Source organism: Haemaphysalis longicornis, unplaced genomic scaffold, assembly GCF_048455015.1.
Source record: "Haemaphysalis longicornis isolate Haplotype H1 unplaced genomic scaffold, Haemaphysalis longicornis Haplotype H1 scaffold_43, whole genome shotgun sequence".
Lineage (NCBI taxonomy): Eukaryota > Metazoa > Arthropoda > Arachnida > Ixodida > Ixodidae > Haemaphysalis > Haemaphysalis longicornis.
The window spans coordinates 265,211-285,272 of NW_027526371.1; the positions used below are offsets into that span (position 1 = coordinate 265,211).

Here is a 20,062-nt window from a genome sequence, read left to right on the forward strand (position 1 = left end):
GTTCCGTCGGGAGTCTCGCGCGTCGGAAACAGTAACGGAAAGTGTCGGGCGTCATGTCGCTCCTTATAAGGCGCAATGTCTCAGTCGCGGCTTTGCTTAGTGGTCGCTGCCAATCAACATCTCAATCGCTGCTCCGAGACCATGCATTTTGGCGGCCATTCTAGACGCGCCGAGTTCGATATATCAGATGTGAACTTCGTTACAGTCAAATCCGGTTATAGCTAAATGTTATCTGCGCCGCGATTAGTTCGATATATCCAATATTTTGATATAGCCGAACCCGTTTATAACGAATTTTCGTTTACGGGTGTGCCATACGCTAGACACCCCCTCCCCCTCCGCCCCCCCCCCCCTTCCAGCCATTCCCACCTAATGAAACGAACACATAAAGTATGCCATTACTTTACACAAAACAATCCATTTATTGCATGCAATAAAGCTACTTTCCGCCTTAACTGCCCACATGGCGAGAAAGGGGTGATTTCTGTTTTTTACTTTTGTTTTGGTGGAACCAACTAGCAACGCATTCTCTACATGAGACAACGTTTGCACCAGTTCAAGTCCGTGTCCTTAAATATCGAAGCGATATTGGCGGAGAACAGCGGCTGGTGAAAGCGCTTCATAAAGCTACGGACGGTACGTTGTGACATCCTCAATCTCTTCAGTGCTTTCAGCAGCACCAGCTGCCATGACATCGGCGACGGTGTGTGCGCTTGAGGGGCTCACAGTGACGGTGAAATCGCCGTCAACACTCAGCAAATCCTTTGAGAATACTCCTTTCGGCACAGAATCTGGAACGTTGGCGAGAACTACGCGCAGTTCGCCGATGATGCAGTCTTGGTCCGGACTCGCTGGATCGATGGGCTCCGCCGTGAATAGCGTGCGTCGGAAACAGTTACGGAAGGTGTCGAGCGTCACGTCGTTCTATGTGAGGCTCAACATCTCAGTCATGGCCAATCAGCACCCCAATCGCCGCTCCGAAACCACGCATTTCGGTGGCAATTGTAGGCGCGCCGAGTTCAATATATCTGATGGGAACTTCGTTATAAGGAATATGCTTCACATGCATTTTTGTAACAGATTAGCTTTTGTTCAATATATACCGTAATTCGCTCTATCCAGGTTCGTTATAATCGGGTTTGACTTTATAAGGAATATGTTTTGCGTGTATTTCCGTAACGTATTTATTTTTGTTCAATGTATAGCCTAATTCGCTGTACCCGGGTGCGTTATAGCCGGGTTTTACTGTACGCTACGAAGCCGTGCTATGCTGCGGATCAGAGGGAGGGCTAAAGAAAGAAGTATATTCCTTCTAACAGTTCCGTCTGCGCAATGAACTAAAGAAAAAAATTTGCACAGAAATCCACCTTTGTATCCTAAGATATAAGGCGCAATAGCGATAATTCGACTCCCACGGAGCGTGTCCGTACGCAGCTGCTGCATTTCCAATTTACGTTTCAAGAGCACAAAAGGTTAAAGAAAAGAGAAAGACTAGCAACCAGGGTTTTCATTCGCCGTGTAGCAAGGAAAAACAATGGCTCTCTGCGCTTCTGTGGCTTAAAATGTCAACATGAAAGGTTGCAAATGTGAGGAATTGGTCAGTTTCAGCGCAGAGGAGTCAGTGTCAGTGTATCAAAATGTTTATTCCGTGGTGTCTAGGCTGCGTTGAATAATTTTTCTTTTTGTAGCGTGAGCTACAGTGGCCGAGGTTGAGCAGTTTCGCGTCGCTCCTTGAGAGCCGTGCTGCGCATGTGCGAGGAGCAGTGACGTCACACGGCGCACAGAACGTTGGTCGCTGCCCGGCGTCTCTCACACACCCTACGTGCCCAGCGTCTTCGCCGATCTCCGTTCCGCACGTGACCGCCCTGTCAACTTGATGATCATGCGACGGGTGGCCGGGTGTGGAACCGATAGCTCGTGCGTCGCAGCAACAACGGCATGCGCCTGTGGAACCAGCTTAGCTCTGGGGCGATGGGTGACGCTGCGCCTGAGCTGCTTGATAAATATACATGTGCCACATAACGTGCACACCGTGTGTGTGTCTTTGAAGCACCCGTAAGCATGATAATCAAGCTAATCCTAGACAACCAGTACAGCTAAAAATAACCAGCTGAACCTTAGCTCACGCTACGTATATCCTGGCATAGCCGAGCTAAGCTACTGGTAATATTTTTTAAAGAGCGAGAGAGATAGATAGATAGAGAGAGAGAGAGAGAGAGAGAGAGAGAGAGAGAGAGAGAGAGAGAGAGAGAGAGAGATCTTTGTTTAGGAAGAAATAGTTGTGGTTTACGAAAATGTGGTCAAGAGATGGCAGAGAGCTCAAAGGTGGAACCTGAGTCTGCGGCACCAGATGCAGCAGCTCCTTCACTGGCCCTGTGAATCAGCTCGCGCTGATCATCAGGTAACGAGCTTGTTAACTCCGCTTCCCATGCTTCGAAGAAGTGTAATATGTTATGTTTAAATTGTTCTTTCCTGGCATTTACCCTTGAACATGGGTAGGCAGTACGCAAGACAGTGGGTGTTTCCCCTAATTTAGCGCAGTTCAGAGTTGATGTCTGATGTTACCACCGAACACCTTAACGCAGATGCATTTTCAGATATTTCTGTCGGTTTTCTGTCCACAGAGAGTGTGATTCATCGGCATTGAGACATTGTTGTAGCAAAGGGAAAGATTGTGTTCCTAGGCATAGGATGAGATTCGCTTTTAGCATTTTTCGAAGACGGCAGTCTACTAGTCATGGTCACATGGAGCACGGTATGTAAGCTCGTGTTCCTCTTTCCCAGTGCGTTGTTCGGATTCAGACCATTGGAACCGGCTGTTCAGGTGACGTTGTTAATGGTATGCATGATGGATGAGAATATCGTACCGAAGCGCTTGATATTCTGCCTACTGAAAACTCTGTAAAGTCCTTGGTGAGTCTGTAATGATGTTATGCTTTTATTTGATACTTCCGCTATTCGGATTGCCATGAGGATGGCTCCAACTTCCACTTCTTTGTTCATGTACATTGGACGGTCATGCAGTCACAGAGATTGCCAGAGTAGTCAAGTATGACAATTGGTGCCTCGCGCTTTCGTACATTCCGGAGTCTTTGCATACTGTGGTCTCATGATATTGAAACTTTCCCCGAATGAACGCGAGCCTGCCATAATGCCCGTTCTTGTGTAGGATTGTACCCAAATTTTGATACAGGAGAGGTTTTATGCGGTGTCGCTGGATCGGAGCTACGTCTATCATGGGGAGCAGTGCTTTCCTTTAAAAGGATGTGCGGGTGTCTGCCTTTTCTTTTCTGTTGGGGGGGTGCCTGTTTTGGGCTTCCTGTTTCTTAATGATGCCCCCCTCGATTTTGTTTATACATCCGCTTTCTTTGTGCTAGGAGAGTGCATTGTTTCTCCGATTTCTTGAAATTTGTTAGGAACGCGCAAGTTGAGGACCTATTCATTGTCATTATCACGAACACCCCTTTAGGACGACTACAGCGTGAAGACTCTCCTATTGACATTCCCCCGCTTTGTGCTGTGCTTCCCGGATGCATTCTTTGCTCCGAATACTGTTATTTCATCCCTCCATGGAGTAAATTGCCATCCCCTTCTTGTAGACCCGTATATGAATGTTCAGTGTTCATTGTGTTACCCTGATGGTCCACCCTCTGATAGTCTGTTTCATGACCAAAATCGAGAGGTTGAGAACTGCCTTATAAGCTGTCCTAATGATGGTGTTTCTGTCACTTTTTTGCTGTGGGTAAATTTGTGGTACGGCAGGCTCTGCAATATTCTGGTCATTATCAGTGGTTGCATCAGACTCATCGTTTATTTTCTATTTATCTAGTTCTTTCTTCGTTGGACGTTTTGCTTGTGGCCATTAATTGGTTATACATTTTCGTTTTTTGGCTATTATAAGCTGGGAACTACCTGATTGTCTAGAACACCCCCGAGCATTCTTCCGTGGCTGTTCCCTGGGAGTATATTCGTAACCACTTTTAAGGGGGATTTTTAACTTGGCCGCGTGGCGCCATCTGTCGTTTACTAAACCGAGCTTTCAGCAAGGACATAACCGTGGGAATATTATAAAGTATTTTGAAAACAACCTATGTAAATAAACGCTTTATAGTGGTCTGTATTCTAGCTATTTTCAGTTTATAATCTATGCCTTCCTTGATTTCTGTGAGGCTGGCGTTAATCCTTTGTCCCTTGTTATAGTAAATCACCCACTGTTGGTGCCGACATAAGTCCCGGTGGAAAACACAGCGCGGTGGCTCAGTGGCTAAGCGGTTGTGTTGCTCAGCCCAAGGCCGCTGGTTCAATTCCCGGCTGTGGCGGTCGTTTTTCTAATGGAAGCAGAACACAAACACGCCAGTGTGTCGAGATTTGGGCGCACGTAAAAGATACTAAAGTGGTCAAAATTCTTCCGGAGGCTTCCACTACGACATGCCTCATAGCCCACGAGTAGCCTAGGGGCATGAATTACCGGTTATTATATTTTGACCCTTTGGAAGAAACCCGCTTTAGTGTGATGACGTAAGTTGCGGGTACGGCTGGAGACCATGTGTTCCGGTCATGCTACCATCGACTGGGCATAGAACAGACTTCACCGCGTAGGCACGGCATCTGGTGAAAACGAGTGTCCTTTATTTCGTATCCGACGTTGTATCATTGTTTTCCTTTCCAAACTTCTGTTGCCGTAGCGCCACACTACAAGTTCAGGCGAGTCTTTGAATCTTGCTGCCTCAGTCGTACCAGAGTCCTTCAATGCTTCTCTGGTCATGAAACTCCCGGCCAAGTTTTGTACGGGGACAAAGGCTACCGCAAGGGGCGCCACCGCAGATGGGAGGGCATCAGGCGGCCGCCGCTGCTGTGTACCCAGACCGGCAGGCAGGAATGCAGTAGCACCATGCCCGTTCGCACCAATTTTTTTTTCGCCACTCACAAAATGATCATTTGAGATGCACATGGCACGTAAAGCGAAAACGCACTGCTGATAAGGCGGCGAGTGTCTGTTTTATCTTGCTCCCTGGTCCGTTCCCTGCCACACGCGCTCTGACCACGCCCCCGGCTGCCCTCCGATCAACACCAGCGCCACGGTGCGGTAGCGTACGAAACTCTCCCATAGCGTGACGGCGAAGTTTCATGACCAGAAAGGCATTGAAAGGCTATGGTCGTACCTCCTTGGTGGCAACGCTGACGTATTTCCCTGGGCGCCTGATGAGCACGGCTGATAGCGGATGGCTAGGAGCCACGGGGGAATCGAAAAATGAGCCTAATAACGCTATCCCGTTGAAAACGAACGCAGAGAAACTTTGTGCATCACAAAAACATAAATAGCACCGAATAGTAAAGACAGCAAAATTTCCGCACCCCGCGTGAAATGTGGACTTCCCGCGTTCGCTGCGGCATTATCCACACACAGCTGCCTTTTGCTAGAGGGAAAAAGTACGAGCTTTCTTTCGTAATTATCTATTGGTGCCTCGTTTCCGTAAACCAGGGGAAAGAGAAGGCCTTTTCAGAAAGGAGGAGATTTTCTGCGGTGAATTTTGAGACAAAATATTTATTTGCTTGTAACGCCGGGCTGGTTAGCGAACACTGCAAAGTTTATAGTCGGCATTGTGTTCCTGTTTTCTTGACTATCCTTCGTGTGTGTTCTATTCAAGCGGAAATATTGGAGTGAAATATCGTTTTTTATGGTACAATGTTAGTTCTGTATCTTACCCAATTAGGATGTGTTCCGCGAGCTATCTCTGCCGCGTCCAGATGCATTCCCAAAAATATGTTGGCACATTGGCATTGTTAGCGTCTTGCGTGTGGATGTGGCATTTGGCACGGCCGAATTCAGAGTATCTTGTTAGGAAAGCGTTAGGAATAATTAGCAAAGAGAAGAGAAAGGCACATATTACTCAGATGGTTGATAAATTCTCTTTATGGGTATTTTTGTACACAAATAACTGATTCAGGGCACCTTGAAGCGAGAAATTGGATGAATAAGTGTAACGCCTGTCACTGTAACTTCGCCCTCCTCCTACCAGGAACGGTTAGAAGCTAAATAAATATTTTCGCAATTCCAACTGCTCCTGGTTAGTGACTCAGGGTGGTGTGCTCCGCTTCATCCAGTGTAACGCCTGTGGGCTGAAAGGTTCTACGAAGTGTTCACTGACGCAGAGACATGCCGGTTTTATTCTCTACCGATGAACAAGTGTCCGGCGAGTTATTTTTGCGTCGTTGCTTCTGTGGTCTAAACGCTATGTTCACAATATGGAAATGTTAGCGCGTTCGTTGCAACTGCCGAACGTGCAATTATTTTTTTACCTTCGCAGAAAGAAAAATTTTTCTAATTGTGATCACAAAATCAAAGGAAAGAGGAAGTTGCAAAAAAATAAGAGGTCGCAAAAATATTTAAAACGGCAGCTCGAGGATAAATTGAATACATCTTTGCAGCCCCTGTCGTTCTTGACAGGACAAAATACTTTTGGAATCTCGTGACTTCTAACTTGAACATGCATGATGAGTTACAATATTTTCTGCAATGAGGCAAGAATGGAAGACAGGCCATATGATATCGCGCACATGGTGATGATGATGGTTTGAGTTTAATGGCGTAAGGCCGACAAGGAAAAAGAGCACCAAGGACAAAGTTATTCGATGAGGATAGACGTGCAATAAATACTAAATTGTGTAAGTAAAAACAAACGTGAAGCGAAGGCATGAAGATTACTGGTGTAAAGGGCCACGTTGTCATCATGAATCGTAGGAAATGAGAGGTAAAAACTTGACATCGGTGAGAAAATTAAAAACGCGCTTGATGAAAAACATGGGCTCATCTCCTAAAAAGTATGATAGGTGAAGCGGAATGTGTTGTCTCTATAGTTGTGGAAAGTGTTTGCGTCGTGTGGTGTAAAGTGCCTTCCTTTGAATGAGTATGTGAACTACGGATAGGGCCTCTCCGCACCTGCTTCACTGGGGTCTTTAAGATCCCGTCAATAAATACGAGTGCGCTGCATGGGTGTGCCCTATCCGTAGCCTACCCAAGGGGACTTCCGTGTGTCTGTTGTGTGAGTCAGCTGTGTACCGTCCCAAGTGTGGCTTTATTTCAGGTAGTTTGTTGTATATTTGTGCACTCCAGTGTGTTTGTCATGTTCTACGCAAGTGTTGCCTTATGTGCGGCTTGAGGTCTGTATAGGGTACCGTTCTAATGTCTACAGTGTTGCTGAGTGCAGCCGCAGCGGCCCTGTCGTCTGCCAACTCGTTCCCAGCGATCCCAGCGTGTCCTGGGACTCAGCAGAGGAGCAGCTCATGCTTTTGCGCATACACGAACATGATAGTGTTAAACACAAGATTAACTATGTGGTTTTTTGGGGGCTTGTGCGATGATAGTGCGGGAACAACACTCAAGAAATCTGTGTAGATAAAGGAATTGGGAATTTGACTTTCAAGAATGTGCTTTACGATGAGTAAAATTCCATATGCTTCTGCTGAAACAAATGGTTGTGTGTATGGTCATGGTTCTGGCTGTATTCAAATTCGGACCATGAGCAGCGCAGGACTCCATAGTGGAAGTTTTACATGCGTCAATGTAAAATTATGCACATGGGTATTTAAACTGCCTAGGCAGAAAATGCTGCAGTATCGCAGCTCGCGGTACCCGAGTTTTGTCACGTTTCATAAAGAAAGGTCGCAGGACACAGCGCGAACCCTCCAAGGCGGTAAAATGTCCGAAAGGGATGATCTGTACACATCTAAGAACGAAGGGCTGAGATCCGAGGCTGGCTCTCCCACTCTAAGTGAAAAGGGCAGAGGAACGGTTGGGCGATTTACAAACAGCAGAGATGAGGATGTATTGTTAAAGACTGGATAAAAAGGATGGTTAATCAGCGATGAAATTTTACAAGCATGAAGCAAATTCATGCACGTCCGTTGGTTCTCAAGGCTACACTAATTACACTCGACATACAGACGTTCGACCGGACTAGTGCGAAAACCTCTGGCGCAAGATGAAGCCCCAAGTATAGCACTGGGTCAAACATTCGCAACGTTGTTTTAGTCGCCGATCCATACACCACACTGCAATAGTCCAAACGACACCCAACGAAAGCAGTATAGAAGTGCAGCAGGAGTTCTTTGTCGGAACCATAGGATTGGTGGGAGAGAACCTTAAGGATATTCATTGTTTTGAGACATTTATGCTTAGGGTCCTTGATACGGGGAATGAATGTGAGTTTGTGGTCAAACACAACACCTAAGAACTTGTGCTGCTTGATCACAGGAAGCGACACGCCATTAGGAGTAATGTCTGGGTCCGGATGTACGCCACGCTTCCTGGAGAACACAGCGCAGGAACTTTTAGCAGGATTCAATTTAAAACCATTCTTGTCAGCCCAGCCGGCAAGTTTCTTGACACCAAGCTATACTTGACGTTCGGAGATTGACATATTATATATATTTATAGTATATCTGGACGTCAGCTACATACATTGAATAAGTGATTGTAGGTGGCGATGCCTTTCCAAGAGAGTTCATCTTAACTATGAAGAGAGTGCAGCTGAACACTCCACCTTGCGGCACGCCATTTTCTTGCACGTGAACCTTTGAAAAAAGATCCTGTATCACCAAGCGGTGTCGTATATACGCCTTATAGAGGTCGAAAAACACAGTTACACAATACTGTTTATGCACAAAGGCATCCTTGATATACGAGTCAAGTGCGACAAGTTCATCGTTCGTCGATCGCCCAACCCTGAAGCCTGCCTGGCAGTTCTCGAGAAGACCATTGTACTCAAGGAAGTACACGAGCCTGCGATTTATCATCTTCTCGAGAAGCTTGCACAGACAGCTGGTCAGGGCTCTCGGACGGTAACTTAAGAGGGACGACGGGTCCTTTCCTTCCTTCAAGAAAGCCACTGCTATGGCCTCCCTATAAGAGTGTGGAACCTGTCCCGAAAACTGTATTATGATATATAGATGTAGGAGTGTTTCAAGAGTGTCTGCGTGTAGGTGTTGTATCATTGTATATGTGATGTTGTCTGGGCCTGGAGCTGAGGGTTTACACGTGCTAAGAGCAGCCCTCAGCTCATGCAGTGAAACTTCTGAATTATAAGAAGATATTGACCTATTGTTATCTAGTAAAGGCTTCTTTTCTGCCGATTTTTTGTGTTTCGTGAAAGCGTTTGTGTAGTGTGCTGAACTGGACACGTATTGGAGGTGTTGTGCGAGTGTGTCAGCCTGGTCTTCGAGTGTGTCCCCTGTTGTGCTGACCAGAGGCAGGCTGTGTGTGCGTTTGCGTATTCGTGTCCATACTTTTCGTGTATTTGTGTAGGAGTTTATTGAGGTTACAAATAAAGGCTAACTATGTCGTTTTGCCCCACGGCGCACACGTTTTCCAAACGCCTTCGCCCATTTGAACAAAAGCAGGTTACTCGACGTGGGGTACCGACGAAGGATACCCCACGCCTTGTTCTGTGCCTTTCGCGCCCGCCTACAGTCTTCATTCCACCACGGCCTCCTCTGGTGGCGCGGGGCACCAGAGGCGTGGGGAACAGACCTTTCGGCGGCGCCGAGTATGTGCGCCGTGAGGAGTTGGGTTGCTTCTTCAACGTGTAGGTGTCCAATGGATGTGTGGTGTAGTTTAGATGTCTCTGTAAATGTATTCCAGCTAGCTCTTGCTTCATTGAACCTGTTCTGAGAAGATGGACTACATGGGCCTTTACCTATATATGTTAGTGAGCTGGAGAAGTAGTCACTGACATATGAGGCAGTGCCCACACCCCACTCGAGAAGAGGAAAGAGAACTGCTTTGCCAATAGCCAAATCAAGATATGAGTGTGTGTTGTGTCCTATATTAACGTATGTGGGCTCATTTTTGTTGAAGAGGCATGCTCCTGAAGGTGTAAGAAATTTTTCTATCAGGCGACATCGGGCATCCGAGCGAGAAGAGCCCCAAAGAGAATTGTGTGCATTAAGGTCGCCTGTTAGGATGTATGGTTCAGGCAGGTGCAAGATCAAGAGGAATGTATATGGAGCATACCGTTATCAACCTACTGAATATTACTTTGGCAATTGGTGCAGCCTCAAGGGCAGTGTTCAAAGTGACAGGGTGGCATGCTAAGGTTTTCCGGGTGGTTATGGCAACACCCGCAGAAGAGTGTGGGCAGCAGTCTCTGTCCTTTCGGTATACCAGGTAACTATTCAAGAAATTTGTATGTTTGGAATTCAAATGCGTTTACTGAACACGCATTAGACTTGTCTGATTAACATGCAGTATTTCGTATACATCGTCAAGAGTTTTAAGAACGCCTCTGCAGTTCTATTGTATTATGTTTTCTCTTCCTATTATGAAGTGTTCGGATCTACTGGAATGTGACTATTTACGTAAGGTTATTTTGGGCTTGCACTCTTGGGAGGCATGTTTTAACCTTCTCTGGAGTTTTAGATGGAGGGACCCACTTCTTCCTCTGCGACGCAGACAGGAAAGGTCCCACATCCCTGTCGTCATCTGATTTTTAAGGGGTACCCGGCGGACCGGAATCCCCGGACTTGGCACCCTTTTCGATGCCTTCGTTCGATCCACGACCACCGAGGGGGTCAGGACCGTCCCGGGTGGCACAGGTGGTGAGGCGGGGGTGGGAACTACTGTGGTTTACTCCGTCTCCATCTCCTCTCTGCCCTCACGTGTGCTTCGGGCTGGTGGAGAGGAGACAGTGGGTGCAGGAGCATGCCCAACGGACGTGGATGCCGCCACTGCCGCTGCTGGCTCAGCGAGCGGCGCGGAAGCAGTTTGGGCTGCCCGAGGCAACCCAGGTGGTGGGGGCGGGAGGGACCAAGTCCGACTTTCGGTACTGTGTCCCCGCCAAAACCAGACGCCGATCCGCCCCCCGGCGAGCCACGTCGGCGTACCTCCCGAGGGGGAAAGAGGCAAACCTCTTTCGCGCCTCTATGAGGTGGTGTTTCCTGTTACCTTTACGTTAATGATTTTTTTCTCTAGTTGAAACTTTTCACAAGCGGGAAAGTATGCTGCATGTGGACCTTGGCAATTCGGGCGGGTGAAGTTGGTTGCAGTGCAGTTGTCGGATAGATGATCATGCTCTCCACATTTGGTACATGTTGTTCGGCCGCAACAGGAGTTGGTACCATGCCCAAGCCGCTGGCACTTGAAACAGCGCCTCGGGTTCGGGATGTACGGCGAGACAGAACAACGAATGAAACCTGTGTTGACATGCTCGGGCAGTGTGCAGCAGTCAAAAGTCAGTACCAGGAGTTTGGTGGCTATTTTTTTAAATGCGAAGCATTTCTTAGGCTCGCCTGGTCCTCTGTCGTTGATGGCGGCGCCGTACACACGCTCCCTGCGCATGCGCAACTCTCCTCCTTACACCCACAGCTCCGCGATACTACACTATAAAAAAAAAGAAAAAGTTAGCGGCGCCCGGTTTCGATCCCACGACTCTCTCGCCGCAACGGGAGGTACGCGGTGCTCTTCCCACTACGCTTAAAATCCGGGACAGGAGCAAGTGCTACGAACGCGCCTGATGTCCTTGACTCATTCAAACTACGTCAAGAAGCTACTGATACAATGAAGGCACTCGAAGCAGAACGTCAACGGAAACGACGAACTGAAAACTTTAGAAGGGGATGCTGAATTTCCCGTGGGAAAGCTGTGGCGGGAAGCGCCACGCGCCTTGCAGCTCAACCAGCCCCGTCCGCAGCGCCTCTGATGCTGATTGTGGCAGGATGCCCCTAGGGATTTGCCAACCAAAGAATCCATCACGAGATAGGTTCGCGTTCAACCACCGTCGTCATCTTCCCGTAGGGGAACCGCCGAAGAAGAAGAAGAAGAACGAGAAGAAAAAGCTGCGAAGAGGAGGGCGTGTACACAATCAACAACCTTTTCCTCACCAAAGCTGACGGAGACTACCGATTCTACCACAGAGACAACATCGACAAGAACATGATGGACGAGTTTCGGCGCCTCGAGAACCACCGCCTACTCACCGTAACACAACATCACTTGCGTGCCTTTGCCACCGGTGTGGACCCGGACGCGGAATTCCCTCTGGCGCTAGTAAAAACCAGATCACTCAACATAACGGCAACACAATGGAACCACACGGAACCGCCATGATGCTTCGCATCCTCATCAAGGTTCCCCACGGGAAGATGGTGGAATGTTTTTTTGTTTTCTCTCCTAATGACGATGCGCCTCACTGCTGTCACGCCTTGAACTTTTAGGCCTTCGAGGAGATCGGTCTCTGTCTCGCTTAGGAGGTCTGGCTCAGATATCACACCCTGGGATCTGTAGAGGCTTCGGTGGGGTGTGACTGATATCCAGGTCTGCCTTGCAGGTTTGGCTCTGGCTTGCTGCTGTGTGTTGACCTCAATGAAGACCTCAACAGGTCTTAGTTTTTTTACCATTGTACGTCTTGCCAAGGATAGATTCAAGAAACTTGGATACAATGAATACGGATTGTGAAGAAAGAGGCTTGGATTTGTCAACCGATTCAACTTTTAAAAAGTGGGGGTAGTTGTCGGGTTTGGGGGAGTTGATTGCAGGAAGAGGTGGAAAAGATACTTCGGTGCGCACCCTTTATAGGGTCCGATCATGTTTGGAGAAGTTTTCTGATTTACCACATGGCACAGGAAAAAGCAGGGACATGGGGGTACGTTCTTTGTCAGCCTTATCCTGATAGTTCAAGAGGTCCTGGAGCTCCCTGCCTGGCAGACAGACAGGGAGCGCATTCGCCGGAACTTGACCTGGGCTCCGGCGGCCACCATTTGAAGTTTCTACCCTTCACCTAAAAAACACATCGCCACGGTTGGATCCAGCTTATGTATGGGGATCCGCGGTGTCGCCAATACCGTCACCAAGATTACTCAAGGTGCCCCGTGCGTCGATTACGCACACGGGGTAGGTTATTAGACTTGTAGTTATATACTGTAACTTGGCGGCAGAACAGATGAGAGGAACGATATGAACATGAACAATGTATTTACATGGAGGCGAGCAGAAAGCCAGCGCAGGGTCCGCCAGTACCTTCATCGTCGTCGCTGCTCCTTAGTAATGGCGCTGAGGGGTATTGCCCACCACTATGTCAGGTGACATTACCCCCAGGGTCGAGGGCGACCGCCCCGGTCGAAGCTGCGGCACGGTGAGGATGGGGATGCAGATGAGCAATGCGAGAAAACAGACGATAAAGCGCTTGCCGCCACGGATGGAGGTAATGGGTTTGGTGAAACCGGCGCGTTGCAGCGATGTCCGCAAGGCAACGACGAACCACTGAGGGCTTCTAAGCACGTCGGACCACAGGGCTGGGGACACGTCGTCGGGTCTTGACGGTTCTGGGTCGGCTCCTCACGGGCTGGAGACACGGGACGGGGGATGTCGTGGAGCGCTAATAGCGGCGTGCCGGGGGCTGCCCGACACGGTTCACACCCCCTCGATGTTTGCGCCAATGCGGATGAGAAGCGAAGCTTGGGCCGGGATGGGAATGGACCCACACACAGCAAATGTATCGTGGTGGCAGAGCAGTTGAGCCGAACCATGAAGAAGGTGAGCAATCTATTTACATTATTCACATGGAGGTGAGCACACAGCCAGCGCAGGGTCTGCCAGCACCTTCTTCGTCGTCGTCGCTGGTCCTTTGTAATGGCGCTGAGGAGACTTGTCCACCCCTATGTCCCGTGACAATATAAGTAACACGATTTAAAAAAAAAAGCTTTTGTTATGTGCCAGAGCTCGCTTACAGCCGTTACCGGGGTCGAGTGATGTTCTGAGACGGATTAGAATTTCAGAGACACCTACAGAGACGACACGATTGCACAGCGCGAAAGACGAGGACACAAGGAAAGACGCCAGGCACGTGCCCATGACTTCAACTGCGCGTTATTGACGAAACCGTCAAAATATATACATGATGCACAAATACTTTGCACGATATCACCATTTTCACTGCTGTACACCCAAGTTCTGTTTTTGATCTTTAGTAATATGGTCTTGCAGTCTTGTCGACATGTATCGCCATTTTATTGCTCATGTATCGCTAAATCATTCAACCTTCCACCCCAACAACAGTGAAAAGCAGGAAATTCTAGTCGATGATCAACGTACCATTTTATTTATACCACGCGTGTGTGTACAGCTAGCTCATTTCAGTGCAGTTTGGGAGCACAAGAGGCAGGGCCGCACCCCACAAGCAACGCATCTCCCCGTGCGCGGCGGAGAAAAAAATCGGTTTGCCATGGATCAGGGAGCAACAGAACAAACACCCTTGAGGATCTCAACTGGAAGGAAGGGGACCCGGTAATTTTCCCGCGAAGAACCCATCTCGGTCACTTCCTCAGTCGTGTATCGGTGGCGTAGCCTGCTGGCGATATGTGACTACCTTCTGGATGACGGTCGTGTAACCAACAGCTTAACGCCGGGCTTTAAAATGTATGAGTGTCCCCTGAAATACTGAGCGATTTAAATTAGTGTATTCGGCGCAGCGGAAGAAACGGTTGGCAATTAAAGGTTCATGACGACTTCGCGATGTGCAGTGCTGCCAACTACGCGAGGTTTACACAATGCTCTCGGTAGATGGAAGTCTTCATCTGACAGCTGCTGAATCTGCCGAAAATCCGTCGTATACAGGAGGACCACGCCACCGAGTGGGCAATGCGCACATTAAGGAAATGGAATAAAAGCACTGGTGCACAGAAAATGAACAATAAGCCTGAAACATGAAGTAGATGCCATTGGAACTTGTGTTTCAACATTGTGGTTTTTCTACCTTCTGAAAAACTGATAACGTGAGGGTGGTTACAGAGGGATTAAAAAGTTAAACTATTTGTTCGTATTTTTCTTTGAGTCGAAAACAAAGTTGCTCTCTACTTACCGGCGTCGGGTCTTTGCCTTCGCACCCGGGTGGATATATCGACATAACGCAATTGTTTCCCTCACATTTCCCAGGTTGCCAGTAATACTCTCCTTGGTATCCGTACCCCGGTACCTGCAAAGAATATGACCAATTTTGGACAGGGTGAGGTTTGATGAACGCTAAAAATATTAGCTAGCCACTCTGAATATCCGTAAAACAGCAACCTGTCCAATTAACTTGAAAACTTGAACATTTTGCAAAAAAACTGGTTTGCCCTGTTATCCAGGAGAAATACCTATTGCTACGATTTTACACGCCACTGCCATGTTCGCGCGGCCTGCAAAGTTTTGCGAAGTGCCCCGTTCTGTAAGAAAGCGGCCACGCACAAGTGGCAACGTGCGTGGGAACGGCTGGATCGCGGAGGCCTGGTTGCACGCGTGATTCAAACTTCGGCAGCTCCAATTGTATGGGTAGCCACTTGCCGGAAGGACGTGGACGCCGCAGCCCAGATCTCCTATTCCCCTCTATCCGACGTAACATGCGCCGCTATTGCCAGCCCCTCACCGACTCTGGAAAGAGTATTGTATGCGTCTGTACTATGTTCGCGCCATGTGCAAAAAGCACGTGGAAAAGCCGCGGACCCGTGACGGCGATTGGCGCCCTCTCGGCAGATAGTTGGTTAGTTTTCGAGCAGAGGATCAATGCTGTCACTCTGCTCGAGTGCTGCACTTCAACCTTGCCCAGAAGGGTATTGTTCCTGTATTTATCCGGCTCATCTGTCGCCATGCAATAAACCAGCTAAATTTGCCTTCGCCTTCTTGGCATCGTCACCAAGGCAGCAACCTCTGCTTGTCGCTCGACCACCACGCCACCTGACACGATGGAGGCGACGGAGCCCGGCTCGGGGACGCCTTCCCGTTTGTAACAACTGGATGGCCGGGGTCGGATTGCAACTTCGTAACAACTGGTACCAGCGGTGCGAGGTTCAGCACCACGGACGTCAAGGAGGCTTCGGACTTAGCAGAATTCACGGTGGTCAATGGTGGGTTCGGGACCTTTCTTTAGTGCGTTTTACCAAGCTTGACACGATAGCTGGTTGGACGTGTGTTTTTGTCCCGTGGGATATTCGCGCGAAACAGTTATGGCGCAGTGGAAAAGCAGTTTTGTAGACCGGCCATTTATTTGAAAGCGTTGAAATAGCCGCAGTCGTTGGAGCTTGCAAAAAAGTTCTCCTTAGATGTCTCGTGCGCGCTGAGAAAGCCAGAGATTATGTATGCTATACTCGCTGTTGTGGCTGACGATTATGAGCTTTCGGAATGCAGTGAGCTTATCAATGACAGGAGACAGCTAGGCGTCAGGCTTCAGAGGCAGAACGCGAGAGAGAGAAGCAACAACACGAGTAAAGGATGCCAGGGTACGACCTTGAGCTCGAAAGAGTCGAACGGGAAAGAAAGGAGCTCGAGCGAGAGAGACTCGAACGGCAGAAAAAAAAAACAGAGCACGAGATCCAACTGCAGCGGGAGGAAGGGAAATTAAAAAAGCCCGAGTTAGAATTGTTGCTCGAAAGAGGCCTCGTTTTCCACTAAAGCACCATGCCACCGCTGTCAGTAGCAGACGCTCGGGAGCGCGAGTCGGAGCCAACCATTGCAGCCCAGCCGTGCGACAGAGTGGCCAATGAAGATAACCACGACGGATTAGCTCAGATTTTCGAGAAAGGGCAGTACACGTCCACTGAGTGCGATGATGTGTCGGCTTTGGTTTCGGAGATCTCGGCAGTGTTCACATGGTTGAAATTTGCGGGAGGCCTTGGGAATGGCTACCGACGCGAACGTGGACAGTTGTTGAGATAGCGACGTTTCGCAGGAATGAGTAAACACGAGAGGCCGCACGAGTCCGCTAAAATGCAAGGTGTTCCTTCGGATCGCACTCCTAATTTGAGTGACGTTGTGGCAAAGGGTGTAGCTGGGGCACCGAGAGGTTTCCATGTTTCAGCTATAAGTAACGGCGATGTCGCGACTGACCGAGTCGTTAGCGTTCTGCCAGAAGCTCAGGTACTCGATGTAGAGAAACGGCCAGCGGAGCTCATACAGTTTCAAGTGACGCGGGCGGCTAAACCCTCATCCAAGACTGGACAGCTTGGATCTCATCCTTCAGCCTGGAACCCTTATCCAGCCCTGACAGCCGGAAAAGAGAACGAAAGCACTCTTCGGTGTTCGCCTATTCAGTGTGTTGAGGAAAAGGCGAGGGACGACTAGATAGGGTTTGTTGGAAGCTAAGAGGTGTCTAAACAGCACGCCTTGCCCTAGTCACTCTTAGCTGATGCTTTCGATGATAGGCCAAGACGCGCTATACTAGTTGAGATCCGGGTGCCGCCTGTGGTTGAGCCGAGGTCAAGAACCGACCAGCCGACGCGTTCGGGAATAGGCGAGGATAAAGGAGGCAGGAAAAACTGCCGCGCGTCATTGCGCCGCGTGTTTCAATGCCGGCACGGTGAAGGGGCAAAGCCTTAAGCTCTCATCGCACAAGGTAACGCCACCTTGTACGAGAGGTACGAGAGGTACGCGACTCTCGTTCGAACGCTGGGAAATCTCGTTCTACCCTCCGTGCACTCGACCTTGGTCGAAAAGGATGACCAGTGTCCCCTCGCATGGTCGCAGCAGCCTTGAGAGTACAGGCGCATCTAAGGAGCGAATCAAGAAAGGGAAAGCTCAGGGCGATGCTGAGAGCTCAAATCGCAGCTTTCAGCGCGCGATGTGACCTGTAGACGCCTGACTTTCTCATTTGCTTTGTTTTTTCTGAAGCATGTTTCGGCCTTTACGATTGCAATTTTTTGTGTGGGACATTTCGAATCACGCGAAATGGTACGTTTCATATTCGTGCGCTTGACTGAATTACTTCTGGGCTAAACTACAACTAGTGTCGTTGATAATTCACGCATTTTATTGCAACAAAAAGCCTCGTAAAGCTTCAGTGTGTAGTTGTCTCCGCCCTTGCCGGCGATGCGGTCGTGCCTTTTTGTGTTCTGTTGCTTGCCTGACGAAGCCAGGTGCGTTCCTGGGGAGCCACTATTCGTTCATTGACCATTTGGGTGAAGCTTAAGCAGTGTGCTCTACAGCCCAGGCCCGGAGTCGAGCGTATTGAGCGAACTTTTATTGGAGAGCATCCCTCCGGACAATGGTTGAAGACCCTTATCTATCGGGATCTGGGGCCCCTGAGGGAGAAGATATTGCGATTCTGCGCGCCGCTGCCATGTTCGCGCTTCCTACAAAGTTTTACAGAGGGGCCCAGTGTGTAAGAAGGCGGCCTCGGACGAGCAGGAACATACCTGCGAACGGCTTGATTTCAGAGGCCTCGTTGTCAGCGTGATTCAAACTTCTGCGGCTGCAAACGCTACATGTAGTGACTTGCCCCAAGGACGCGGACGCTAGCTAAGATGTTGTAAAGAAGGGACAGGTGGATGAATGGGGCCCGAAACTGGACACGGACGCCGCATCCAAGATTTTCTCTGCCCCCTCTCTCAGACTCAACGTGCGCCGCTGCTGCCGGCCCCTCACGAGCTCCGGAAAGTGTTGTGTGTGTGCACTATGTTTTCGCCGTGTGCAAAAATCACTGGGAAAAGTGGCGGAGCAGTTACGGCCATTGTGTAAAATTCGCCATCTCGGTGGATGGCTTGTTCGTTTTGGAGCAGCGAATCATTGCTCTCGCTCTGCCTGAGTCCTGTACTGTAAGAATGCCCGGAAAGGTAATGTTCCTGTATTTCTTCGCCGTATTCGTCGCCATTCAGTAAACCAGTTAAGTGTGCCATCGGCATCTTGTCGTCGTCACCCTTGCTGGCCCCTCGGCCACCACGCTACCACAGGTGACGGGAGGCGACGGAGCCCTGTTCGGGGACGCCTTCCCGTATTTAACATTATATATAAACGTGATTGACTTTCCTGTTACCGAAAAACACATTTGGGCATTAATGCTGAGCAATAACAATTCTTTGATATTCTTGGCACCGGTTGAGGCACAGACTTTCCTTTTAAGCTTAAAAATAGCGACAAGGGCAGAGTGTCTTTTGTTACTTTGTCGGTGTGATCCAAACGTGACAGATAACTTTCAAGGCGAAAGCCTCAGGTTACCATGTTTGAAGCAATCAGTTATGAGGTGAACCAAATCAAGGGTAAATTTTTCTGTACACTTATGTCTTCATACATGCTTCGAAGGCTAAAGCGTGGCGACACTCATTGGCAACTTCTGTCTGGAACGTAGTATTTGGATCGCTTTCTTCCCTTTACGTTCTTTGTCTTTAAGTGGACATTGCCTTTTTGGCCTTCTTTTCTGCTACAACATGTTTGCGCATCCTTCATCGCTGTAATATCTGCGACTTACTGTACGAATGACTTCAGAAAGCCGGCTGGAACACGCCACAGCTTAAGAATGTTGAAACTCAGTATAGTTAAAGAAATGCTCCAGGAAGTCCACTCGAAAAGAAAACAATTACCAAACATACAGAGGGCTTCGCATTTTCCTTGGGCATAGAAATAACGGTGGACACGAATTAGCAAATATATCTTTGCCACGTCGTGTCTTATGCACAACACACTGAGAAAATGCGTTGTGGAATTAGTGTCGTCGGGGAAAATCTTCGAGCAACCCTAAACAACGGATACTAATCCACGTTTGTTGCTGATGAGAACGGTATAGAACCACTGTGCAGTGTTAGGGGAGGGCAGTGTAGTCAGTCGGTTGGGGAATACAATAGGAAATTGGTGTTCCGAAGACTGATTCAGGGTATCGTAGGATAAGAGCGATTTGGAAGTCTATTGCAGAACCGGAAACACATTGCAGCATTCTAAAAATGACCCTATGTGGAATTGATAAAAATTTTATAGGAAGTTACGGTGCCGGACTTCAACGCTGTATTACTTTACGTAAATATTTGCGGGAAATCGGACGCTTAGGTTTATCTTCTCGGTGGCCAAAAGAAAACAGCATAGGTGGCTCGCAGCCACCATACCAACAAACGTAATTACATGCAATTGATCTTGCACAGAGGTGTAAGATTAACTCAGTCATCATTTCCCATTTTTTAAACCCCCCAGTAACAAAAAGTAAGGCTTTGTTTGTTCGCACGCACTGGCTTTATTAGTTAAACATGCTAGAAATCAGCAGTACGTATCTTTTCCTACTGGCCTCTTCGCCACCCTAACTGGCCTTGAGAAATTCGTGAAAACATCGGCGGG

General features: G+C 48.7%; 1 protein-coding gene across 1 annotated transcript in view; it reads right to left on the minus strand.

Annotated features, from left to right (window-relative positions):
* LOC144137645 (uncharacterized) overlaps positions 1–20,062 on the minus strand; it is a 110,508-nt gene that overhangs the window by 47,302 nt on the left and 43,144 nt on the right. Inside the window, exon 6 of the mRNA XM_077669584.1 lies at positions 14,853–14,966. Within this exon, the coding sequence (XP_077525710.1) occupies positions 14,853–14,966 (114 nt within the window). The remainder of the gene's footprint in view (positions 1–14,852; positions 14,967–20,062) is intronic.